Source organism: Stegostoma tigrinum, chromosome 26 (genome assembly GCF_030684315.1).
Source record: "Stegostoma tigrinum isolate sSteTig4 chromosome 26, sSteTig4.hap1, whole genome shotgun sequence".
NCBI lineage: Eukaryota > Metazoa > Chordata > Chondrichthyes > Orectolobiformes > Stegostomatidae > Stegostoma > Stegostoma tigrinum.
In genome coordinates, this window is record NC_081379.1 from 21,770,017 (window position 1) to 21,797,682 (window position 27,666).

Genomic DNA, 27,666 nt, shown 5'->3' on the forward strand with positions numbered 1-27,666 from the left:
CCTGGTTGACTCTGTTCTGTTTTCTCAATATTCTCAAATGCAATTAGGAATAGAAAATTAGCGACAGCCTTGTCAGCATGTGGAGACATTAGGAACAAATAATAACACTAGTTTCTTTTGATCACTTTGCTTGTTTTTACTGCCATTAAACAATTGCGAAACTTAGCATGTATTCTGACGATGCCAAAGTGCTCAAATTATTGAGTGAAAAATTGAACTGGTAAATGTTGCAACAGATAACAAAATAGACTTTAATAACATGGAATTATTGAAAACATGCTTAAAAAGGGTTATCAACAATATCATTGCCATTAGTGTAGTCAAATTTCAATCTATGCATACTTTCTCCTTCATTGTTGCTCATTTTTAACTCAGTGTAATTTGACTAAACAACAATCCATTACCTGTTGCAAAAAATACAAAAGGGGAACTCAATCAGGCTGAAGACCAGGGTAGAAATACAAACAATCTTGAAAGTTAGGTGCATCTGTCAATGGAAAAGAAAGTTTGTTATACAAATCAGGTTTAAGTAATCACAGACAGACAATTAAGTGTATTTAAACTTCATCCAGAAACAGTGGTAACCATGATTTATTTAAAGCACAATAACGTTTTGCCTGGTAACAGTGATAGAACTATACAGAGAGAGTGGAGAACACAGCCTATCATTTTTATCTTGGCAAACAAATCAATTTTTTGCAGGAAGAAAATATACAATGATGCTGGGATTTCTAGATGAATGCTCTAGTAAGAAAAAAGTAGGCTCTCGAAGCACATGATCCTTTAATCAAGGGACTGCATGAAGCAAAGAACCTACTAACCTGAATCTGACTCTTCTATATTACAAGCCCCTTGTTGCGTTGCTTAAATGAACAGATTTCACAGTGTGAAATATTTAAATTAATACATACAAGAAGCCCAAGTCAAACATTCCTTAGCCAGAAAATGTTATCAGAGATAATGGGAATTTCAGATGCTGGAGAATCCAAGATAACAAAGTGTGTAGCTGGATGAACACAGCAGGCCAGGCAGCATCTCAGGAGCACAAAACCGTTTCGGGCCTAGACCCTTCAGCAGAGAGGGGGCTGGGGAGAGGGTTCTGAAATAAATAGGGAGAGAGGGGGAGGCGGACCGACGATGGATAGAGGAGAAGATAGGTGGAGAGGAGAGTATAGGTGGGGATGGGGATAAGTCAGTTCGGGGAGGACGGACAGGTCAAGGAGGCGGGATGAGGTTGTCAGGTGGGAAATGGAGGTGCGAGGTGAGAGGAAGAACAGGTTAGGGAGGCGGGTCAAGCTGGGCTGATTTTGTGATGCAGTGGGGTGGGGGGGGGGGGTGAGGGGATGAGCTTGGCGGGTTCAATGTGGACTTCACAAGCTTCAAAATCTCCCCCTCACACACTGCTTCCCAAAACCAGCCCAGCTCGTCCCTGCCTCCCTAACCTGTTCTTCCACCCACCTATCCCCTCCTTCCACCTCAAGCCGCACCTCCATTTCCCACCTACCAACCTCATCCTGCCTGCTTGACCTGTGTGCCCTCCCCACCTATACTCTCCTCTATCCATCTTCAGTCCGCCTCCCCCTCTCTCCCCAGAGGATTTTATGTTGGTTTGTCAAAGGAGATTAATACTGGAAAGATTTTTCAAACTACAATAATATTGAGTTTTAATCCACGAATTGCTGCAGGGAAACTGCAGACCCTGTGTACGTTATCCATTAAATGAAAAAAAGAACGAAGGAACTTCTGGGCTTTTAGTTGAAATGATGAGAAGTATTTTACTTCTGTTGAACACATGTAAGGTGCACTTAAAATCTATACATTGTTAAGATCAAGCAAATTACCAATATGACAAATGTTTCATTTTATTTTACACCTTATAATTTATGGGCAAAAAAGTGACAACCATTCAAATCGATGCTGATTTTTTAAAAATGCATGGATGGGGAGCTGGGTCAATTCCTTCTTCACCATGGAAGCTATTGGGATAATAACAGAAAATGCTGAAGAAGCTCAGTAGACCTGGCAGAATCTGTGGAGATTCTGACATTCAAATCTGATATGGAATCTCTTCAGTAAGTGGAACAAAGAGTGACTTTTCATTCTTACATTTTCTTTCATTCATCAATTAACGTGTTCTTGCTCACAATTGCCTAAAATACACAGCACTGTATGTCAAGCAGTTAAACAATGAACTTTGAACCTGCACCCAGCAGTTGCAATCAGACAAAATTTAACAAATTAACATTAATAAACAAGGAATACTTACCTCATTATAACTCTGCGTTATCAGAATTGTAATTCCTTTGGCCACAGTATATGCAACCCAGAGTCCAGAGATTAAAAAGCTAATCAGGTGCAACAGCTCTCTTTTCCTTTTAAGGTTAGAATTATTAAGATCATCAATCTGCTTAAGGGCAATGGACTCCATTGTCAGGAAAATAACAATAAGAATGCAGGTTTTCATTGTGCAAAATACTGCAAGGTCAAAGGTTGATCGCCAAAAGCACCACTTAAGTACATCATTTTCCAAGTAGTGAGATCGACCACCTACAAAACAAGAACTTTAATTAATAAAAAAAAGTAACAAAATAACGTGTAGAGAAATGAACTGAAGCCAATGCCACGAAAACAACAAATAGTTAAAACAACACAAATTCTAATAAAAAAATAAGGCATCTCTTCTTTTCAAATATAAATCACAGCTGTAACTTTTACATCTGTCTGCTCAGGTTCTCGTGAAACTCGAGTTGTACTAATGTACTGTTAGCATTCCTGAACATTACCTAAAATTAATAACAGCTGTTTTAACCCCCTCAGTTTTATACTTAAGCCTAATGAAAAACATTTCCCATTTTTGCTAAAAGGAACATTCAAAAAGTAAATTAGTTTTAACACAAAAGTGTTACATTTTGGGCAAGACATCTGGTATGTGTGACTTTTCTCCATTAAAATTATGGCACATTTTCCAGGTGAACTAACAACTTCTCACATTCACAACTTTTGTCACTTAAAAACAGTCATGAAGCTTCTCAATTTCCCTTTCCCGCATAATTTTCTCCTCTTTTGCCATCTTGTGCTGTGCCAAGGTTCCACTAGAGACACTGTCCTCAATCTCAGTGCCCAAGTGGCTAATCACCATGTGAGCTGTCATCATTAAGCATGTAAAGGAGACTTGTATATAGCTCATCTTTGCCATTTCAGGTTTAATACTCATCTTACTGTAAACAGCAAAGATTTCAATAACCTTACTGTTACAGAACCATACTGAAAACTCAAATGGGAAATGTTCAAATGTTACATTCTGGGGGAAGGGTAAAAGCAACAGCAACCTATGTTATATGGCATCTCCAATGTAATGAAATATCCTAACCACTTCACAGGTGTGTCATAAAATTAAATATAAAACAGCCACAAAAGCAAATATTACATCAGGTGACCAAAATCTTGATCAAAAAGGTAGATTTTAACGAGTGTTTTAAAGGGGGAAAATGAGGTCAAGGCGCAGGGAAGTGCAAGGAGGGTATTGCAGAGCTTGGAACCTAGGCAATTGAAGGTTAGGTCATCAATGACTGAGAAATTAAAATTGGGATTCCACAAGAGGCCGGAATGAAGGAGTGCAAAGTAGGGATTAGAAAAAAATGCTGGCCTCGCCAAGGATGCCTACATCCCATGAATCAACAATACATTCTGGAGAATTGCGAAGCTGGAAGAGGTTATAGAGGGAGAGAGGGGCAAGGCAATGGAGACATGAAAACAAGGATCAGAATTTTAAAATGAAATATCTTACTTGACCATGAAACAGCACAGGTCTACAAGCATAAAAGTAATAGCAGAAGGGCACTTATTGTGAGTTCAGATACAGCAAAGTTTTGAATAACTTCACATTTGCAGAGGGTAGAATGTGGAAGACCAACCAGGAGCAAAATGCGATAGTCACTCCCACAGGTAACATCGTCACAAATGAGGGTTTCAATAGCAAAAGAAAAGTCAAAAATCAAATTGTCACAGAGGTGGATAAAGGCTACATGATGGCACCTCTGAGGTTTAAAGTTCATTTCAGGATCAAATATCAGCAAAATCAGTATCGTCAAACACTTGTTGAAATCAATGCTCTCCTGCTCTGCGCTAGGTGGTACTATGAGTAAGTAAGAACACAAGACATCAAATCCAACCGTATTAATCAGGCACGATCAATAGCTGTATTGGTTTATCATCCCCACAAGCTCAGAAAGGATCTTGTCTTTGACAGCTGGTGAAGCCATCAATTTTAATTGTTTAGTATCCATAGATTTTTCTCACCCTAACAAGGAATATCTCAAAATCCCAAGAAACTTACGACCACTTTGAAACTTTAGTTAATTTAATTATAATCAAAGTTTTTTTACAGAAGGTTAAATTCCTTACCAACTTACTCAAACAATAAAGCAAAACAGCAAAACACTTGAAAATACTACATTTTTCATGAGGAGTCAATTTTTTTGCAAAATTTTGTAGCATACAGTTAAAAATATACAAATGTTACTTATTCATAACACAACACTAAATGTGCATTGGGTCAGTTGGAACATTGGAAAATTGATCCTGAAATTAATTACTTCATACTGTTAATTACAAAGACAAAGACAGCTACATTACCTAAAATCCAAAGTATAATTGTAGATATTCCATCCACGAACAGAATAACATTAACAAGAGGGATGAATCTAACTGCTGGCAGTCTGTAATAATAAATACTGTCTTGTGCCATTCTTTTTCCAATCTCTTATTCTTCAAGGTGAAATATTCAGAGCAGCCTAAAACAATGAGAGAATATGATGCACTAATTTGAATATAATATTTCCCAATTTTGAAATAAAATCATATTTTCGGTGTACACAAATAAAACAACACCCATTACACTTCAGCGACAATAAAAAGACCAAAACTAAGAATTATTAACCTCCATTGAGTTCAGCGATATTGATTCTGGCAAATTTTGCTGTTTTTGCCATAGGTATGATACACGTTTATCACAAAATTCGAACAACACGACAACAGAATGATTATGCTGAGACTATACAATTTGAAGGGGCACAGCACTTTTTGTTATAGATTTATTTGCTTAGTATAATACCAAAAAGAAACTTAAAAATAATATATCTGCAAGATTGGTCCCATTGATTCATAGACAATGAGTTGTGGAGGTGTAAAATACAGTTTTAAAAGGCCCTTCAGACCACTGGCCCATTGAATCGATGCTAGACAAATATAAACTATATTAAATAACTATTCCAGTCCTATTTCCAGGACTTGGCCTGTAGCCTGTATGCCTTAGCATCGCAAGTATACGTCTAAATACTTATCATCATTGAGGGTTTCTGCCTCAACCACCCTCACAGGCAGTGATTCCAGATTTCCACCACACTCTAAGTGAAACAAAATTTCCCACATATCCCTTTTAAAACTTTCTCCCCCTCTCCTTAAATCTAAGCCCCGGTCATTGATCCCTCCAGCAAGGGGAAACATTTCTTCCGGTCTCCTCTGTCTATGCCTCTCAATTTCATACATTTCAAATATGACCACCTCACTCTCCTCTCCACCAAGGAAAATAGTTCCAGTCCATTCCATCTCTCATAATAGACCCTCCAGGCCAGGCAATATTCTGGTAAATCTCCTCTGCACCAAAGTCAATGAAATCACATCCCTACGATGAGATGAATTCCAAAACTGTACATAATTCTTTAACTGTGGTCCAACCAACTTTTCACTTGGTTCCAGCATAACCTCCCTGCTCTGAAATGCAGATAATAAGCCAAGTATCCCATATGCCTTCTTAACCACTTTCTCAACCTTGATAGACCAGTGCACTTGCATGCCAAGGTCCCTCGAATCCTTGGTATTTTTCAGGGCCCTCCTATCCATCATGAATTCCCTTGCCTCATTTGTCCTGCCCAAGTGCCCATCTCACATCTACTTGGATTGAATTCCGTTTGTACCAATCAGCCCATCTGAACAGCCCATCCGTATCCTCTTGTAATCTAACACTGTCCTCTTCATTTACTTCCCAAAAGATTTCCTATATCCCTGAAAGTACTGATCAACCCCCTACTTTCAATTCTAAATTGTTTAAATATATCACAAGTAAAGTTCCCAACAAGGATCCACTGCAGAACCTCAGTGGACACAGGCTTCCAATCATAAAAATTCCCTCAACCATCACCCTCCGCTTCCTGCTACTCAGCCAATTCTAGATTGAATTAGCCAAATTTCTTTTAGATTCACTATTAGTCTCCCATAGTCTCTCTCTACCTTATTGAAAGCCTTGAAGTCCAAGCAGACTACATTGAATGCATTGCCCTCATCTATATACCTGACTACATCTTCAAAAGTTCAATGAAGTTGAAGACAACAAAACCATGCTGACCGTTCTCGGTTAATTCCCATCCCTCCAAGTGCAGATTAATTCTGTCCCTCAGTATTTCTTCCGTTAGTTTCCCACCACTAACATTATACCGACTAGACTTTATTCTCCTGGTTTATCCCTTGCACCCTTCCTGAATAACAATACCACCTCTCCTCTGGCCAGATTGATTGAAAATTATTGCCAGTGACCCTGTAATTTCCTCCCTTGCTTCACTCAACAGCTTGGGATATAACAAAGTGTGGAACTGGATGAACACAGCAGGCCAAGCAGCACCTTATGTTACATCAGTCCCTGGAGCTGCCAGACCATTAGGTACCTCCTCTCAATGTAGGCTAATTTCTTTAAGTACACCACAGTCTTTTTCTTTGATTTCTACACCCGTGTTGCCCCCATCACAAGCGAACGCTGACACGGAAGTACTCATTTAGAACGCTACCTACATCCTCTGGCTCCATGCACAAATTACCATTGTGGTCTTTAAAGGGCCCTACACTTGCCCTCATCATTGTTTAACCCTTAACGCACTTGTAAAATAACTCAGAATTTTCCTAATTTTACTTGCTATTTTTCTTTCACCCCATCCTTTTTGTTCACTTCATTTCCTTTTTAAATTTATATCTCTTAATATCCACAGTTCACTAAATTTTTTGTTCCCATGCTTCATCTTTATTGGAGGTTTTTTTATTCATTCGTGGGATGTGGGCATCGTTGGACAGCCAGCATTTATTGCTCACCCCTACTTCCCTCGAGGTGGTGAGCTGCCTTCTTGAACTGCTGCAGTCCACCTTCTGTGGATTGACTCACAAAGCCTTTAGGCCTATAATTCTAGGGTTTTGACCCAGCTACAGTGACAGAACAGCAATATATTTTCAAGGCAGGATGGTAAATGGGTTGGAGGAAAACTTGGAGGCAGGGGTTCCCATGAATCTACTTCCTTTTGTTCAAGATAGCAGAGGTCATGGGTTTCGAAGGTGTTGTCTGAGGATCTATGGCAAACTTCTACAGGGAATCTTGTAGATAGTACACATTGCTGCTGCTGAGCATTGGTGGTAGAGGGAGAGGATGTGCTGTCAATCAAATAGGCTGCTTCTTCCTGGATGGTTTCAAGCTTCTTCAGTTTTGCTGGAGTTGCATTCCTTCAGGTAAGTGGGTCAAATCTAGGATTTCCCTCCTTAATAACACTGTGGGTGAACCACCTCGTCAAGGGCAACTAGGGAGCAGCAATAAACACTGGCTGAACCAGAGACACCCACATACCATGACTGAATAAACTTCCTGCAAAAATGGTCACCAGGGACAACTGATGCTTCCGTGATTTGCCACATAGCACAGCAGAAGCATATCATGGCTGAGTTCTGCTGTCATGACTTCCCTTAAGCACCTCAGTTGACTGATTACCAGACCGAAGAAGTTGGAAAGACAAAGCTCATTTTGTACTTCATGCTAATTTGACATATATTTCAAACACTTTCTTGCCACTACAAACAAATAGTTTGGAAAAGTAACTTACAGATTATGTATATAAATCAAAATACTGCTTTGCAGGTGCAGTTTCAAAACTATATTTTCTCTGAACAAGATTCCAAGCAAATCTTTTGGAATGGAACCTATTTGTTTGCTCGAAGAAACATTAGATTTAAACTTGTTTCTTTAGTGTACATAAAATCATTATTTTATGGAGTAAAAGCCCAGAACTGAACTTAGGGAGCAAACAAGGTCAAAAAAGATAAGATTCAAAATTTGCATTTACATGAACAAATGGAAGACCGCAATGAGGCCCAGAAGGTCCAATTTTCAGTTATTTATAAGTTATGATGTAAGTAACTAGTTCTTGATTGAAAACAAAAATGGGGAGCTTGCATTTATGTAAGGCCTTTCAAAGCTGTGGGACATTCCAAAGTGCTTAAAAGCCCAAAAATGTCTTTTTTTTTTAAAAGGATACCTGTAATAACATACAAAGTGCCATAGCCAATTAGCAAATGACATCATTTCTGTTTCAAATACGTTAGTTGAGGGACAAACTTTGGGTAGGACACCAGGGAAAACTTCCCAGCTCTTCATTCAGCAGATTAGCCTTAATGATAGAGGATGAAAACATCTGGCCAATTGGATCTATCCCAGCTCTCTGTAGGTCAATCTAGTTAATCCCATTGTCTCACTGTTTCCTTTGGACTTTGCGAACTTATTTCCCTCAATTACGTTTTCAGTTTTCCTTTGAAATCATTGATTATATACGCTTCCATCAACCTGGTGGATAAGGAGATTCAGGTCATTCCCACTCACATTAAAGCAAAACCTGCATTTCCAGTCCAAAAATCTTACTTTTGTGCCCCCTAGTTATTACTTGGTTGCCAGTTTTCCACATCTATGCAATGAAACTTAAAATTTCAAAATTTTCCAAAAATTACCTAGTTATGAGCACAAGTTTCCCCATTTAAATATACATTTTTATATCACTAGTAACATTCAACCCCTGACAACATCAGTTATGAATAGTGGTCTATCTTTGATTCTTCACTGAACGATTATTGAAGGTTACAGGATCAGTCTTGCTGATTGAACACAACTGGATAAAAGATCCAGCGTTAGTTCACATAGGTACCAGTGTGATATTTGAAGGAACAGTACGGTACACTCTGCATTATGTTGAGGGTGGAACCAGCGGGCCACACGCAGACATTGATAAGGAACAAAATAAAAAGGCAACCTGTAAAAAAACGTGTATGTCGGTGGGAAATTAAATAAATCATTAACATTGTAAATAAACACAAGGACCATAAACAAACCACACAATCCATAAATCAGAGCAACATAAACAGACCGTTTCGCACCGTCAATAGCAGAGATGACCTACAAGATGCTGCTGTTCTTTACCTGTCCTCACTTGCCAGCTCCTCTCTCTCCGTTTCGACCGCTTTATTACTATTTTTTTCTAATTTTTGTTACGGTATCAAGCACACAGCACTAAACAGCGCCACTCCCGCAATCACCAGACACCAAGGCACGGTTGCAGTTACAATGGCGACAGTTCGACCTCAAACCAGCTGCGCCCCACAAACCAACGGCTCAGGCAGAGAGGAGCATTTGGAATCCCCGCCCCCGGCACGCGCACGGGGGAAGGGGGCGGGGTCTTCTATGGAGGTAGAGCCTGAGGGGTCGTGGTCCAAGGTGGAGGAGGAGATTGAGGTGGAGTGATCTCTGGAGGAGGAGCCAGAGAGTGTGTGGTCACAGATGAAGGAGGAGTTTGAGGTGAATTGATCTCAGATGGAGGAGGGTGAGGTGCAGTGTCCTCATGTTGAGGTGGGGCCTAAGGAGGTGTGGGCCAAGGTAGAGGAGGAGCATGAGGTGGAGTGATCTCAAATGGAGGAGGAGCCAGAAGGTGTGTGGTCTTAGATGGAAGAGGAGCTTGAGGTGGAGTGATCTCAGATGGGGGAGTGTGGGGTGTAGTGATCTCAGGTTGAAGTGGGGCCTGAGGGTAATGTCTCAAGTGAAGGAGGATCCCTAGGTGGAGGAAGAATCTGATGTGGAGTGATCTCAGATGGAGGCAGAGCCTGAGGTGAAGAGTCTCAGATGCAGGAGTTGAGGGGGAGGGGTCACAGACAGAGGAAGACCCTAAGGTGGAGGAGGAGCCTGAAGAGGAGGTGAAGCCTGAGGAGTAAGAGAATTGGATTGGCGGGTTTGGAGAAGGACCCTCAGATGTAGAAGCTGTAGGTAGTAACGAGGAGCTGCAGGTAAAGGAGACAGCCCAATTGGAGGATGAAGGGCCTCAGGACGACAGGATGTAAGTGAAATAGGAGGATCCTCAGGTAGTGGAGGTGGAACTGCAGGTAGAGGGGCCACTGCTACCTGACTCGAGCTCTTTTAAAAACGCTGAGTGATATGATATCCCACCCCACTGTAGTTTCACTTGTACGTTTCACATTTCCATCATCAGTGTTTTTTCTTAAATAATCATTTGAGCTTGCAATAGTAATGGTATAATGCATGAGCTTTTTTGGGAACCAGTTGAACGGTGACCCAACAATCCTCAAGAGATGTTAATTTTTATCTCATTCTGAATATAACACTGTGGTGCAACATCAAGTGGAATAAGATGGATAAACATAAAATTTAAACTACTCATTAAATTCACCTACATATATTCCATAACAAAGGCAGAAAATGCTCAAAATGTTGAGCAGGTCAGGCAGCATTTGCAAAGAGAAAATCAGAGTTAATGTGTCATGTCGGTGACCTTTCAGTTGATAAACACAGACTTCAACACTTGTTTTAAATCTGAAACAGATGCTTCCCTGGCCAGCTGAGTATTTCGAGCATTTGTTTTTCATTTCAAAATTCCAGAATCTGCATTATTTTAATTTTTATACGTGTTTTCTAAAAAGAGTGACAAAAGCTGGCCTACAGGTGTCGAAGAATTGACGATTCAAGAACAGTTCTGTTTATAACCTCATGTTATTTGAAGGGAATTAGTGCAAGGTCTCTGTAATTTAGGTTAAAAGAGAAATGCAAAAATGAACTGAGGGAAGAATGCGAAGAGACCCGGCATAAGTTGACAAAGGAAAAGGAAAGTAGTGGTATCAGTGTTTGATACCCACTGACCGGGACGCCTCAACATGGTCCAACACAGGATCAAACGTCATGATCAGAGCAACCAATTTACCCCCATTTGTCTGAGAGCAGAATTAAAGCAATAACGTTGTCAAAAGTGGTACACAGAAGTTGTTAGCTTGGATGTAGCAGTATACATTGTCTTAATTTGTTGACTGTACAAGTCAAGAAACACTGATACCACTGCTTTCCTTTTCCTTTGTCAACTTATGCTGGGGCTCTTCTCATTGTTCCCTCAGTTCATTTTTGCATTTCTCTTTTAACTTAAATTACAGAGACCTTGCACTAATTCCCTTCAAATAACATGGAGTTGTAAACAGAACTGTTCATTTAAATTCTCAATAAGTGCCCAGACACCATGTCACCCTTAGAGTTGGGATAATTAGAACTGGGAATCACAAAGTGACATTATATGATGGTAGATAATAAAATGTGAGGCTGGATGAACACAGCAGGCCAAGCAGCATCTCAGGAGCACAAAAGCTGAGGTTTCGGGCCTAGACCCTTCATCAGAGAGGGGGATGGGGAGAGGGAACTGGAATAAATAGGGAGAGAGGGGGAGGCGGACCGAAGATGGAGAGTAAAGAAGATAGGTGGAGAGAGTATAGGTGGGGAGTTAGGGAGGGGATAGGTCAGTCCAGGGAAGACGGACAGGTCAAGGAGGTGGGATGAGGTTAGTAGGTAGATGGGGGTGCGGCTTGGGGTGGGAGGAAGGGATGGGTGAGAGGAAGAACCGGTTAGGGAGGCAGAGACAGGTTGGACTGGTTTTGGGATGCAGTGGGTGGGGGGGAAGAGCTGGGCTGGTTGTGCGGTGCAGTGGGGGGAGGGGACGAACTGGGCTGGTTTAGGGATGCAGTAGGGGAAGGGGAGATTTTGAAACTGGTGAAGTCCACATTGATACCATATGGCTGCAGGGTTCCCAGGCAGAACATGAGTTGCTGTTCCTGCAACCTTCGGGTGGCATCATTGTGGCACTGCAGGAGGCCCATGATGGACATGTCATCTGGAGAATGGGAGGGGGAGTGGAAATGGTTTGCGACTGGGAGGTGCAGTTGTTTGTTGCGAACTGAGCGGAGGTGTTCTGCAAAGCGGTCCCCAAGCCTTCGCTTGGTTTTCCCAATGTAGAGGAAGCCGCACCGGGTACAGTGGATGCAGTATACCACATTGGCAGATGTGCAGGTGAACCTCTGCTTAATGTGGAATGTCATCTTGGGGCCTGGGATAGGGGTGAGGGAGGAGGTGTGGGGACAAGTGTAGCATTTCCTGCGGTTGCAGGGGAAGGTGCCGGGTGTGGTGGGGCTGGAGGGCAGTGTGGAGCGAACAAGGGAGTCACGGAGAGAGTGGTCTCTCCGGAAAGCAGACAGGGGTGGGGATGTAAAAATGTCTTGGGTGGTGGGGTCGGATTGTAAATGGCGGAAGTGTCGGAGGATGATGCGTTGTATCCGGAGGTTGGTAGGGTGGTGTGTGAGAACGAGGGGGATCCTCTTAGGGCGGTTGTGGCGGGGGCGGGGTGTGAGGGATGTGTTGCGGGGAATACGGGAAATACGTCTCCCGTATTCCCCGCAACACATCCCTCACACCCCGCCCATTCTTAATTCTTAATTTATTACTTAAACATGCTGCCGTACTTGTTGGAAGATAAATGTCATAATACTTGAAATCTTTCAGTTGGGATAAGTTAAAATATTTGGTTGCTAGCCAATGACTTTCAGAGACTATGTTATTGTTTGTGTTTTGGGTTCATTATTATTACAGTCTGCATTTTTCTGTCCAGTTTTCTGTACAGGGAGATGCATGATACAGAATAGTTGTCAAATGCATTGTTTGAAAGCAATTGCACCTGGTACACCTCTTACAAATTCCCATATGGCAATATTACAAAGACTGCAATTTTGCTGGGACTGTCAGTTGATCAAGCCAGTTGTACAGAGTCCCATCTTTCTGGCCAAACTATTCAACAGTCTGCTCATTGTCAATTCACCATTCAGGTTTTACATTAAGAAATCATAAAGTAAGTTTTTTTTTCACTAGGTCCCATTCTATCACCTTACAAGATATAGTCCTTCAGGAACATGGCATACAGGCAGTGTCTGTCAGAATATTGTCACTGTGACATGCTGTTTTATGTAGACAGATTAGTCGTTTATAGTATCATTCTAACAACTTGGTCCAACATCCTTCTTGGATAGCAAATTCAAAACATCAGTCACCCTCTACTTCCTTGAAAAAATCAAAAATCAATTCCTCAATCTGTTTTTACTTACTTTCAGCTAGCTGAGCTAAGAACTGTTATGGTTTAAACATTTCAAAGGTTTTAGTACAAATCGCAGAACATTGCCGTTACTTATTCCCTTAGACAGTAGTCATTTATCATTCAATTTCTCACAAGCAATGCATTTCTAGTTAATAGAATGCAACATTCCTCATATCTCCTCACATCATCTGGCATGAACTAATCATTTCACTCCTTTTTGTTAACCTCTTTTTTTCTTAACAAAGACAATATATTTGTAGCGTATTTTCTTATAATGATACAAAACATGACTGTAATGGTTTGTGTTGTAAAATTAACTGGTACTGTTTAAGCTTGATTCTAAACAGTTCAGTGATTATATTGCTCAATTATGCATTGTTTATTAATGACTGACTGCAATAATTAAATATCTTTACAGAATTTGTTAACAATATTAACTCACCTGCAAAAACTACATGTGAGTTGTCATAGTTTATTATACAGGGAGTTCTGCTATAATGCCTACTCCACCAACACGAATTATTTATAACACAATTGACGAATAGGGGACCGCTATTTCTAAAATGTGAACTTGTGTTGGATATAATGCAATTCCATCGAGTATGTATTGACATCACGGGCTTTGTAAAAGGAAAATTTCCTTTTTTCTGTCCTTCCAGCTGGTGTAAATGTTCAGATTAATTCACAATGAGTTCATTTGAAAAAGGTAATTGGATTGTATGTCATAAACATTAAATATAATATCACACAGAGAACAACCATCTTATTAAGAAAATATGCAAAGTCTTAGTTTGAAGAGTTTATGCTGAACACGTTAAACGTAAAAAAAGAAGCATGATTTAAAATAAAATGAGTGCTCTTAAAACATGCATCTTTGTATGTAGTATTTTAGCCTAGATTTTATTACATATTTAATATTTAAGAACATTTGAATTTGTTCATGTAAATCATTTATACCAAAAGTTGTCCATGCTACAACCTGCTCTTTTCCAGCACTATTTTGAATACAATGTTATAGGTTTATAATGCATTTTAATCCTACAATTAATTTCAATGTCAGTGGGCTATATGGAAAAGAAAGGTCAGATTCACTGCTTCACTTATCTGAAAATCTATACAGAAGTCTGTGCCAATGGAACGTCAATTCAGATCAGCAATAGTCTAAGCTGTGATGCAGGCTATGTTGCAGGTGAATAGATTTTATTTGATTGTTAGTGTCAAGGCTCACACAAATGATAGGCATGGTGCCAATACTTATCGGAGAGTGGTGAGAAAGAATGTTGAGTGATTGAGTGATATTTTTGGTGGTCTGGCCCCAACTCCACTTTTTCCATAGGCCCTGTTATATCTATAGTGCAATTTTCTATGAGGCAACGTTATCCTGGAACACAACTATTGTGTCATAGCAGAACACCCTGTACTTCAATCACTTAACAGATTAAGCATTTTATTGGGGTACAAATATTCAATGACCTAAATTATTCTGATCTTGCTTCTCTGATTTTTCAAGTTTCCTAGTTCAATTTCTGACAAATAAATTAGAAGTACTTTCTATCCCCTATTTTACCCGAACCACGACAGTGTAACCTACTTCGTACTACATAGAACATAGAACAATACAGCGCAGAACAGGCCCTTCGACCTTCGATGTTGCACCAACCTGTGAACTAATCTAAGCCCCTCCCCCTACACTATCCCATCATTATCTGTATGCTTATCCAAGGACTGTTTAAATGCCCCTAATGTGGTTGAGTTAACTACATTGGCAGGCAGGGCGTTCCACTGAAAATCGAAACTATTTGTTGAACTTGTATATCATTAGATAGTCACTCATTGATTAATTTGATTTGGTGAATTTACTGTCGAAGACACCTAGAAATGGCCATGGCAACATGATTTACCTAAGAGCGGCTAAATAAGGAGCATTCTTCCAAAACTCCATCCATTTAGGGAGAGCACGCAGATTCTAGATTTAGCACAACTATACACTGTGGCTTGTGAGTAAAGCCACCAGCCTGTTTTGCGGTGTGCACTGTGCTGGGTCATCAGTAGGAATGGCAGTAAAATCTTGGTGGTGCCTTCAGTGGGAGGAAAGAAGTGACCATTGCAACAGGGCAAGCATCAAGAGAAACATCAGCTTCCATTAGGTGTCTGCAAGGGCTTCTGCTGACTGCAATTGAATCCTCTTTGTGAATTACTGTCAGCAAGTAAATTTAAGCCCTGAACTGAAAGTTAGTTAGGAATTCTGTGAAGGTGTCTCCAATCTAGTGTCAAGCCCTTGCACCATTTGCAAAATTGTAGATGTGGCAAAATATCTCTCGGTTTGCTGCTGAAAGAACTTCATTGAGTGACTATAGTTTTACATTGCCATTTATCCTGAGATGTCATCTCCAGAGTTTTCATGCACAGGTAATACAATATCACTCAATTAGCAGGCCACACTCCTGTGAGAAACTTCTGATTTGTACAGTCTCAAATCCAACTCCTGCCTCTGTGCCAAAACCATTCTCAAATCTCAGAGATTTGTTCTTATCCCTTGACTTCTGTGATCACTGTCAAGTTTTTCTTTCGTATTCATAAGAATTCTCTTAATATTTGTAAAACATCAGCAAGGAATTTCCCCTGAGTTTAAAATGAATCCATTAACTTCCCTTTACTCATTTATGTTATATAAGACAGTCATTGTTGGTTTGTCAGTAACCGGTGAATTTTATAGTTTTACTGCAAAATATAGAATTGCTCAGTCATGACATGTCTTGCATTTTCTGGACAAATCCAACCTGGTTAATTACCACCCTATCAATCTACTGACAATCATTCATCAGCAAAAAATGTGGGATGGGCTTGTGTTAATAACAGTGCTGTTAAGTGGTATCTACTCATTAATAACTAACTCACCAATGATCAGTTTGGGTTCTGCCAGGGCCACTTGTCTCCAGACATCAAAATTGTCTGGGTTCGAACATGGATGAAAGTGCTGAATCAGCAGGTGAGTTAACAATGATGGCCTTGATATTTTGTTATAATGTGGTGTCGAGGACCCCAAATAAATTTGGAATCAGTGATAATTGGAGGATGGTTTTCTATCAACTGTGTCTTAGCAGCACAAAGGAAGATGGCTGTGCGTATTGGAGGCCAATCGTCTCAAGTCCAGGACATTGTTGAAGGAGTTCTTTAGTGTAGATATCAACCTGCCAGAGATGTTCATCTCAAGGTAGAGACACTACCACTGTGCCACAATTGCCCTGTGTTCTTTAGTGTGATGTTCTGGGCCAACGCATCTTCAGCTGCTCATTGACCTTACCTTCAACATAAGGTCTGAAGGGGGCCAATTCATTGATGACTACACAATATTCAATACCATTTGACCTAGCCAACATAGGATTGGGCCAATCAATGTTATTTAGCGGTCATACTACACAGTACCTAGCAATAACCATTTTTGGCAAGAGAGAGAATCTCAACACCAACCTGTGAAATCAGCATTTTTATTGTGGCTAATGCCCCAACACTAACATACTGGGGAATACCATTGACCAGAAGTTGAACTGAATCATCCACAAAATGTACCATGGATAGAAGAGGAGATTAGAGGCTGCATAAATCTGACTTCCCAAGGCCTAATTCCATAAGGCTCAGGTAGGAATTATCTCCATTTGCCTGATCTGACAAATCTGAGAAAGGTAGATAACATCAAGGATAAAGCAGTCTGTTTACTGTGCACAGTCTATCATCTTAAACATTGACTCTCTCTACAACTGGAGCATAGAGACAACAGTATGTACCATCTACAAGATGTCCTGCAGCAGATCATAAAGGCTTCTTCAGAAGCACCTCCCAAACCCACAACCTCAACGAACTGGAAGGACAGGGCAGCAGTCTGATGACAACACCATTAGCTGCAAGATCCCCTCCAAGTTACAAAGCATCCTGACTTGGAAATATATCACCATTCCCTCATTGTAGATGTGTCAAAATCCTGGACCTCCAACTCGAACTGTGCTGTGCAAGTAGCTTTACCACAAAGCTGGAAAGTTTCAGGGAAGTGGTTCAACATCATTTCCTGCAGGGTAATTAAAGTTGCAGAAAGAATGTTGACCTCTCAGTAACATGCACACTCCAAGCATGAATGAATAAAAATAATATTTTCAAGAACACTGTCTTTTGTGGTGAAGTGATTAGTTCAACATAAGCACTTATCAGAGATTCTGTGATGCAATGAATACTTCCTCTGCCTCTCAACCTGAAGCTTTGGATTCAAATCCCCCTCCAAGACTTGAGCCAAGGAAGGTATGTTCATCACAAATTGAAGGTCAATTTGTAAATCCTTCCAACATGTGGCAAGTGTGGGGGATGTTTCTCGCCATCCATGTGATAGAAAAGTTGAAACCTCTTTCATCAATATCTCTAGCTTGGGAAGAGAACATGAATGTAATATTGTATTTTGCCATAGGAGCTCAGACTTCTTGGGGGGGTGTTAGTAACAACAGATTGGTGCCAACAGCACAGAACACATTCCCTGTTCTGCCTGGGGTGGATTCAGGATCTCTTTCTTTGCCCTAGCCCTGCTAGAGATCATAGGTTAGATCTGCCTTTTGGCAGAGAACTCAAACAGAAGAAAATAAATACCTATATTAATACCATAACATATAGCCTTGACCAAAACTTATTCCTTGTGATAATGATTTTTACCATGGTTTTCAATCCCTATTTCCCATTCAATTTTGCTACATTAATTTTTATGATAGAGTTGCAGGCCTTGTCGCTTGTTGGCAGTTTGAAGTGGGCTCCTGAATTCTCTTTGTCAACTCCATTTTGCTTTTATGTGTAAAGAATATACATATTTATTAACTGAGGATAAAATGGTCAAACGATATTTTCAGAAATATCTAAAATTGGCAATGTTAAAAATTAGGTTTATTGAAATTTTAAAAGCACCTGACTCCCTTTTCACTATTTTAGTTTTATAATTGATTCTAATGTGTAACAATTATTCTCCAATTATCTTACTGAAAATGTATTATGGGTTAGGAACAGGATAATGCCATTTTTCCTCTCGAATCTCTTCCACTCAACAAGATCCTGGCTGATCTGGGATCTCACTTAATAACTTTGTAATAAGATATCGAATCTATCAACCTCACATTTAAACTTTACAACTGCTGTAATATCAATTGTTTTTGCAAAAGAGAGTCCCAAGCTTCCCTTTGCATAGAAACAGTTTCCTAAGTTCAGTCCTGAAGGTTTGGCAGAAATGATGTCCCCTTTTCCTGAAAGAGTGGAACTAATAGGAATATCTTCTCCATCTATCCTAGCAGTTCCCCTTAATATGTTGAAAGCTCAGAACAAGTCACCCTTTAATCCTCTAAATTCACAGGAAGACAACTCTGTGTATTTGTAATCCCTTCTTCTAAGTTAACATTTTGAATGAAGGGATCGTTCTGTGAAAGCTGGGCTGTACAACCACCACTGCCAATATATGAGAGCCAAATGCAACCATAACTAACACACGAGATCAGCTCTGTTATTGAAATCATCTGTTTATTTTTAATAAACCTTTGTTTCAGAATTAAGTCCCTGCGCAGTGGAAGCTGGATCTGTATGTGCAGCACAGGATTGCAACCTGATAAGTAAGAGCTTTATTAACTTGGTGTTTATTTTTCTGACATAGGCTTGAACCCTTTCATTACAGCCCAATGTGATTTAAATGAATCCAGCACATTTAAGGTAAGAATTATCAGTAAAACGTAAACACGTTATTCCTGTTGGAATGTTAGCTAATTAGTAGGCATATTACATTTCGCTAATAAACATAAAATAGAATTGCTAAAATGCGAGGCAAAGCTGCTAATCTTGGTAATCACTGCGGGTGATTATGTAATCCTTCCTTTGAAATGAACAATCTGAGTGAAGGTATCAGTTAGTCTGTTAAAGGGTCACTGGACTGAAAATATTGGCCCTGTTTTTCTCTCCACAGATGCTGCCAATCCTGCTGAGTTTCTCCAGCACTTACTGTGTTTGTTTCAAAATATGTAATCTTGTGTGCTGATAGGCTTTTATTTCAATTAGATTCTATTCATGCTATTTTGAGAAATAATTTTGCTCGAGGATGATTTTTCAGGATTCAGACAAAATTGTAAACATGTAAATTCAATGCTGTACACATACTGTGATTATTTTGGGGGCAACTTGTTTTGGATTTTAATTGTTAGAGTTTGTAGCCTATTGAGAATTTATGTGCCTCTTTTTCTAAAAGTTTTGTATTGCACCTCAATAACGCTCACGAGCAATGAAATATTCTTTACAGCTAGGCACAGCAGCTTATTTCATTTTACTCTCAATGAGAATCAAACAGACTATTTTGAGTTTTCAAGATGCCTGCTTTACTGAATTATACTTATCATTCCACTGAATGGTTTAAATTTTAAATCTTGGTCAATTGAGATGTAGAAAAACTGGCAAATCAATCACTGATGATGATAAGGCTGATTGACAAAGGTAACTGAAAAGACCTGGGATCCTACGTTTTTATAATAGTGGTCTGAGGCAGAGCTTTCTCTTCCCTAGGTGTATCAGCCAGTTCGGAAAAGGTGGATAATCCTGGGAAAAAGGAATTTTGAAGAACATTTTAAAAATCCTGGTTTGGCTTCAACTGGAGTATTGTATTTAATTTTGGGGACCAGACTGCATTTTTGGAAGGATATGAAGACTCCTGAAAGGGTGTAGAAAAATGATTTCAAGAATGGTTAGTGGATTTCTTCGTTTAGATAGATTAGAGAAGCTCAGAATTTTTTTTGGTATGATGAGATACGTGTAAATAATCACGTGCCCATCATCATTTCTTTCTCAACCACAGACACTGTTGAAGAAACTTAGCAGGTTTGGAAGCCTCTGTGGAGAGACAAACAGTTAATATTTTGAGTCCAGTATGAGTTATTGAGTTTCTGCAGCAATTTTCTGTACTTGTTTCAGATTTCCAGCAGCCTTCATATTTTGCTTTTAGCATTTCTTTCTCAATGTTCTCCTCTTTTCTTCATTTTCTATCCTTTTTATTATCTCTAAATCATTGATTTTTGCTTGGCTATATTTTAATCGTACCAGCAGTGACTCAGACAATCATGTGTAAAATGTTATTCTTCATCGATGAGCCTAGACAGCGAGTGTTAGCGGGACATTCAGTGGTGGCCAGCATCACAGCTATTCCTAATCTGTCCTCATCAAATGTGCGCACATGTGGTAGGAATTGAAGGGTAGCTATTATGATGAGGAATCCTGGCTGAAATTTCCTTTCTGTAGGTTAGTGGGCCTGAGGCCAATTACAGAATACAAACTGTAGCCCTGGTTGAGATTAACTAACTCGGCACAGACCAAGAATTGACTGGAGGGCTTTCATGTCTGAATAGTTTGTTCTAACAGTAGACAGTGAGCCATAATACAATAAATGACAGTTTTACTGAACACCAGCTTATCAGGTAATGGAAATTTTCTGTGCTATTCTTTGGCTTGCGTAATTAATACAGCATAGTGCATGTTTATCCGCTTATTACTGATCATTGTCAGAAATCACATGACACCAAGTTATAGTCCAACAGATTTATTTAGAAACACAAGCTTTCAGAGCCTCAGTCCTTCTTCAGGTGGCACGAACACCTGAAGAAAGACTGAGGCTCTCAAAGCCTATGTTTTCAAATAAACCTGTTGGACTATGACCTGGTGTCATGTGATTTCTAACTTTGTCCACCCGAGCCCAACACCGGCGCCTCCACATTATTGCTGATCATGACTGTTTAATATCACAATCACAAGATGGCGCTATAATCAAAACAATAATTTGGACCATTTTGTGCAATGTGAAGCAGAGTGAGCATTGTAACGTCAGGACTAACCGCCAGACTAATCAGAATCATGTCATTAGATGGATTATTGGTTTTGCCACTTGGGAAATTTATCATTGTGCTTCCATTGCTTTTGGGAGCGCTGACTTTCTTGCTTATTTAAACTATCATTCAAATATTTGCCAGTAGTTTTCAGCTGGGTTTCCATTGCACACTTCCAATGAATGTGGTTCTTGAACATTGGCATAATATTGGGAAAAATATTGCATAAGTGCTTAATTTTTTTTGCTGAATGAACTAAAGCTGTTTAATTCAGATTATTGTTAACAGAGTTTATATTTCTCATTGGGGGAAAAACAAATACGTTCAGAATATAAATATATATTCTTGCACAGAGACTCCTGAGACTGCTACCAAAAATGAGAGCATTTGAATCTACTTAATCAGGTATCCAACAACAAATCGCCATGCTGTTCTGAACCAGTTTAACTCAGTGTGTCACTGATAACCTACCTTGTTAATTCCATTATTGGACAGCAATGTCTTTAGGGCTTTGTTGTTTTCTTGGATAGAATCTTATTTTGCATATCTGTGTCGTTTAATTGATGAGATGTAGTGACATTGTCACTGGATTAGGAATGTAGAGACCCTGGCTAAAGTTCTGGAAAGTGAGTTCAAATCCTACTATTACAGATGACACAATTTGACATCAATTGATAAATCTGGAATTATAAAATAGTTTAATGATGACCATTGTGATAATACAATGATGTTAAGAGGTATATTCTATCCTTTTTTTAATTGAAGAAAGGTTTTAAGACAGAGGTAGCGAGCTGTCTGTTCCAAGTCAATAAAGTAATCCACTTGTGAGACCCTCGGTTTGAGTTAACTTAGAACAAGAGAAGCAGCATGAATGAGTGGAGTCAGGAACCCACAGAACGACAGTTTGAGTTTAGTTTTAGTTGTTGGGGTTTTACAGTTGGCTGTGGGAGCAGTTATACATCTCTCTCACCCACAGCAGAAAGCTGGAATTCTCTCTCTGTCTGCATCCACTGTACCCGGTGTGGCTTCCTCTACATTGGGGAAACCAAGCGGAGGCTTGGAGACCGCTTTGCAGAACACCTCCGCTCAGTTCGCAACAAACTATTGCACCTCCCAATCGCAAACCATTTCCACTCCCCCTCCCATTCTTTAGATGACATGTCCATCATGGGCCTCCTGCAGTGCCACAATGATACCACCCGAAGGTTGCAGGAACAGCAACTCATATTCCGCCTGGGAACCCTGCAGCCTAATGGTATCAATGTGGACTTCACCAGTTTCAAAATCTCCCCTTCCCCAACTGCATCCCTAAACCAGCCCAGTTCGTCCCCTCCCCCCACTGCACCACACAACCAGCCCAGCTCCTCCACTCCACCCACTGCATCCCAAAACCAGTCCAACCTGTCTCCGCCTCCCTAACCTGTTCTTCCTCTCACCCATCCCTTCCTCCCACCCCAAGCCACACCCCCATCGACCTACTAACCTCATCCCACCTCCTTGACCTGTCCGTCTTCCCTGGACTGACCTATCCCCTCCCTACCTCCCCACCTATACTCTCTCCACCTATCTTCTTTTCTCTCCATCTTCGGTCCGCCTCCCCCTCTCTCCCTATTTATTCCAGAACCCTCACCCCATCCCCCTCTCTGATGAAGGGTCTAGGCCCGAAACGTCAGCTTTTGTGCTCCTGAGATGCTGCTTGGCCTGCTGTGTTCATCCAGCCTCACATTTTGTTGTCTTGGATTCTCCAGCATCTGCAGTTCCCATTATCTCTATAACAGCACATGACAGGTACTGCACTAGGCTTGTAAAAACAATTAGTCAACCTGGTGAAGCGCAAACACCATTCCAACGCACATATTTGTGTGCCAAACAACACAAGCAGCTAATGAGACACAGAGCAAAGCAATTCCACAACTAACAGATCGATTATAATCTGTGCAGTCCTCTACATCCAGTTATAAATGATGGTGGACCATCAAACAGCTCACCGGAGGCAGAGACTTCGTAAATGTTGAAACCAGCACATCACTGCAAAAGACAAGGCTGAAGCATTACCAAGCATCTTCAGCCAGAAGAGCTGAAAAGATAATCTATCTTGAACTCCTATTGAGGTCTTCAGAATCACAGATGCCAATCTTCAACCAAATCAATTCACCCCAAGTGATACCAAGAAACGATTGAAGTCACTGAATACTGCAAAGGCAATGGGTCCTGAAAACATTCTGGCATCGGTACTGAGTTTGTGCTTCAGAAGCATCCTTAGCCAAACTGTTCCAGATTAGTTACAACACTGGAATCTGCCTGGCAATGTGTTAAATTGTCCAGGTATCTCCTGTCCACAAACAGTATAACAAATCCAACGTGGCCATCTACTATTTACTCTACATCAAAGATGTTCTCAACAGTGCTGTAGACTGGCACATTCTCAGTACTAATCTGCTCACTGATGCTCAATTTGGGTTCTACTAAGGCTACCTAATTCCTAACTACAATACAGACATGGTCCAAACATATACAAATGAGCTGAATTCAAGATGGAAATTGAGAGGCACTGTCCTCGATATCAATAGAGCAATTGCCTGAGTTGTAATCGGTAAGTGTCAGCTAACCTGAAGTCAGTAGGAATGAGAGGGATAATTCATACCTAGCACAAAGGAAGTTGTGGTTGTCGGAGGTAAATCATCCCAGCCCCAGAACATCACTACTGTAGTTCCTCAAGTGGTAGGTACTACTTCAATTATTTTCTCTCCGCTATAAGGTCAGATGCAGGAAAATTGGCTGGAGATTTCACAGTATTCAGCACCATTTGTGACTCCTTAGATACTGAAGAAGTCTGTGTCAAAATGCAGTAAAACTTCAACAAACATGCAGATTTCAGCTAATGTCTGACATATAATATTCACAACACGCTGAAAATCTGAAATGAATATAGAGAATGCTGAAGAAACTCAGCCGGTTTGGCAGCATGGAGAGAGAAACACAGTTAACATTTGAGTCCAGTATGGCACTTGTTCAGAACTGAAAGGTGTTGGAAAATATTTTCTTATAAGCTTTTGACAAAGGCAGAGAGGAGCAAAGAGGCAGATTGTGGAGAGACCAAATGCAAAAGATGCATTGATTGTTAATAATAATGAAAGAGAAGGGAGGTGTTATTTTGGTGTGAGTTAAGGTGTGAAAGGGAGAAAATTGGTCTTCTCTACTAAGAGCAAGGTAAACAAGACTGTGGTAGGATAAGAGAGTATACAAAAATGCAAAATAGACATAAAGTAGTCAAATTCTGAAATTATGGATTCAGTATTGAAATCTTGTGGCTGTAAAGTTCCTAACTGGAAAATGGGGTATTATCCCTCAAGCTTGCTTTATGATTCATTGGAAACTCACTGCATTGTTTGGGTCAGGCCCGAAGCGTCAGCTTTTGTGCTCCTAAGATGAGGCTTGGCCTGCTGTGTTCGTCCAGCTCCACACTATGTTATCACTGCATTGTTTTATTTGTCTTGTTCTGAAGAAGGGTCACTGGACCTGAAACATTAGCTCTGATTTCTCTGCACAGATGTTGCCAGACCTGCTGAGTTTTCCCAGCAATTCCTGTTCTTGTTTCTTGTCTTGTTTGTATCTTCTTTTCTTTGCTGTCAGAACAGAGGAGTCATTCTCTCCCTTTCACATCTTAATGTATACCCATTTCATATCTCTTTTTCTCTTTCACCACCATTAATGATCCCTCTTTTGAACTACAAAAGTACACACCTCTACATCAACTGCCCCTTGCTGTTCCTCACCTCCAGTCAAGCATATTTTTTTTTAAAGCCAGTATTTTGAAGAAGAATCTTACTGGACTTGAAACTTTAATTCTGTTTCTCCCTCCACAGGTGTTGCCAGACCTGCTGAGTTTCTCCAGCATTCACTTTTTTTTCAAATTCCCAGCTTGTCCTCCAGATAAAGGTAAAGACAGTTTAGTCCTACCGAACCATAGGCTGATCTCCCATGAGAGAGAGATGACCACTGGTAAATTTAACTTAAGGATCACCAACCACACTTCATGGATACCTCAGTTGGTGTGGGAAATATATGCCTGCCTTGAGGAGGTTCTGCTCTTCTCATCATGGGATTTCCATTTTCATTTTTTTTGTCTTGTTAGACCCTAAGATAGAGAAGCAGAATAGGCTATTTGGCCCATCGAATCTGCCCCACCATTCAAACATGCCGATATGTTTCTCAACCCCAATTCTCCTGCCTTCTCTCTGTAACCCTTGATCCTCTTACTAATCAAGAACCTATTTATCTCTGTTTTAAGTGTATTCAATGACTTGGCCTCCACAGCCCTCTGCGGAAATGAGTTCCACAGATTGACCAGCCTCACCTTTTCTTTCTAAATCCTGCCGAGTATTGGATAAAGTGTTTGCTACAATTCACTTTCACAGTTGCATCTCCTTCCTCAGTAACTGTCTCCAACTCTGCATTCTTTCATTCACATGAGAGTTCCAATTCAAGTCCCAGCCTTCATGCTTTGAACCCAGCCAAGATCACAAGTGCTTCCGAGACATCCAAAGCTCCTCAGCCAGCTGTTTCCACTGAATCCTAAGTTTCGCTCTCAGTGCCACGCAACACCACATGCACACTCTTGATTTCTCTCTCCATCAGCAATGCCTCACATTATCCCAAAGCTGTCCCAGTCCCCAGTCAATGCTTTAATAAGAAACTTTTTCTCCTCCTTTTGGGTGTGAGAGAATGCAGGCTCCAAAACACAAGAGCATCAACACCCCTCTGGTTCCTTTCTCCCCTCCTCTTCTATCCAATTATATGCATTCATCAAATCCCACCTCTTGCTGTGTATTCAGCACACCCTCTGACCTTTCCCTCTCTGATATGGAACAATCTGTTATCCCTTTGTGTCCTTACCTCAATGAATGTGAGGCATAACATGACACTGAACGTTTCTTCCATTGTCTTTGCCTCTATGCTGTCTTCTTTGAACAGGAATCCCTTCCCCAGCATACAGACCTTTCCGCTCATCTTCAATACTTCCACCTGGACCTCCCCCTATGGCCATTTGATGACACTTGATTTCTTCAGTAAGAACAGCTAACGTGACATTAGTCACTTAATTTCTCTGGTCCCGTCACCTACTCTAACCTGTCTCCCTCTGAGCTTTCTGTATTCTGTTCCTTCAAGTCCAATCTTTACCTTGTTATCAAACACATCAATAAAGATGGTTTGGTTGTCATCTTGCATACTGACCTCTGCCTGGCGCAGGCTGAGCACCAATTTTCAGATAGTTCCTCCTATCTGCCCTGAATCATGACCCTACATTGATCTGTAGTTTCCAGGACTGTCAACAAACTCATCTCCTCTTGAGATCACCTTTCCATAGCTTTCTAGCTCATTTTCCTTAACACCACACAGCTATTTCTACCTCTTTCCCAAAAGTCACAGATAGGATTACCCTGGCAGACCCTTTGTTTCAGCCTGTTCCTGCAATGCTGAACTTATATTTTTCTATCTTGACTGTATATATATATTCCCTTGGTCAGTGTTTTCCCACTTACCTTCTTGATTCTTCTGATGTTTGATGTTGGTTCCACAATTTCTAGTTTTCTGATCCCAACTGCAAATGCTTCACTATGGATGTGCAATTCTTCTACAATTCAGTTCCCCATCAGGATGGTCTGAAGGCTCTCTGCTTCTTCCTTGAAAAGAGGCCTGAACAGTCCCCAACCACCTCCACCCTTCTCTGCCTGGCTGAGCTCATTCTCACTTTGAACAACTTCTCCTTTAACTTGTCCCACTTACTCCCATTCAAAGAAGTGGCTAATGGTACCTGCATAAATCCTGGCTATACCTGCCTCCTTTTGGGGTATGTGCAACATTACTTGTTCCAGTTCTACTTGGGTCCCACCAACAACTCCTTTTCCAATACATCATTGTTGACTTCTGCTCTCATTTGGAATTGGAAAAATTAATCAATTTTGCCTCCAATTTCCACTCTTCTCTCACATTCACCTCCTTTCACTTCTTTGACTTCGCTGTTTCCACTTCTGAGGATGGACTGTACTAATATAAATCCACTGTTTCCCACAATTGCTGCCACTTCACACCCCTCACACCCTATTTCCTGTAAGGATTCCATTCCATTCTCCCAGTTTCTCCATCTCCATTTCATACGTTCTGATGATGCCACCTTCTTCTAGGCCGTCCAAGACGTGACCTTTTCCTCAACTGAGGAGTCCCCCCATTGTGGTTGAGAGTGCCTTCAGCCATGTCTGACTCATCTCCCACACATCTGCCCTCATCCCTTCCCTTCTTTCCCAGAATAACAATAGGATTTCTTACCTCTACTTTCCACCCCATCAGTCTCTAGTTTCAAAGGGTCATTCTGCACCGTTTGCTCCACTTCCAGCAGGAGTCCACCACCAAACACATTTTCCCTTCCCTTCCATTGTCAGCATTCCGCAGAGATCATTACTTCCATGTTACCCTGGCTCAAACACTTGCTCATTCCCCAATGGCACATTCTCTTGCAATTGCAA

General features: G+C 40.6%; 1 protein-coding gene across 3 annotated transcripts in view; it reads right to left on the minus strand.

Annotated features, from left to right (window-relative positions):
• Nucleotides 1-9,466, minus strand: part of LOC125464364 (ABC transporter B family member 1-like) — a 152,136-nt gene extending 142,670 nt beyond the window's left edge. For 2 of the 3 annotated variants that reach the window (XM_048556692.2, XM_059655016.1), the window contains exons 1-4: nucleotides 9,278-9,466; nucleotides 4,636-4,793; nucleotides 2,267-2,547; nucleotides 405-487 (exon numbers count right to left, since the gene is read on the minus strand). In XM_048556692.2, the coding sequence (XP_048412649.1) occupies nucleotides 405-487; nucleotides 2,267-2,547; nucleotides 4,636-4,747 (476 nt within the window). In that variant the 5' untranslated portion in view covers nucleotides 4,748-4,793; nucleotides 9,278-9,466. Of the gene's footprint in view, nucleotides 1-404; nucleotides 488-2,266; nucleotides 2,548-4,635; nucleotides 4,794-9,257 lie in introns of all 3 variants that reach the window. The other variant, XM_059655015.1, reaches the window with a different exon arrangement.
• Between the last annotated feature and the right edge of the window lie 18,200 nt (nucleotides 9,467-27,666).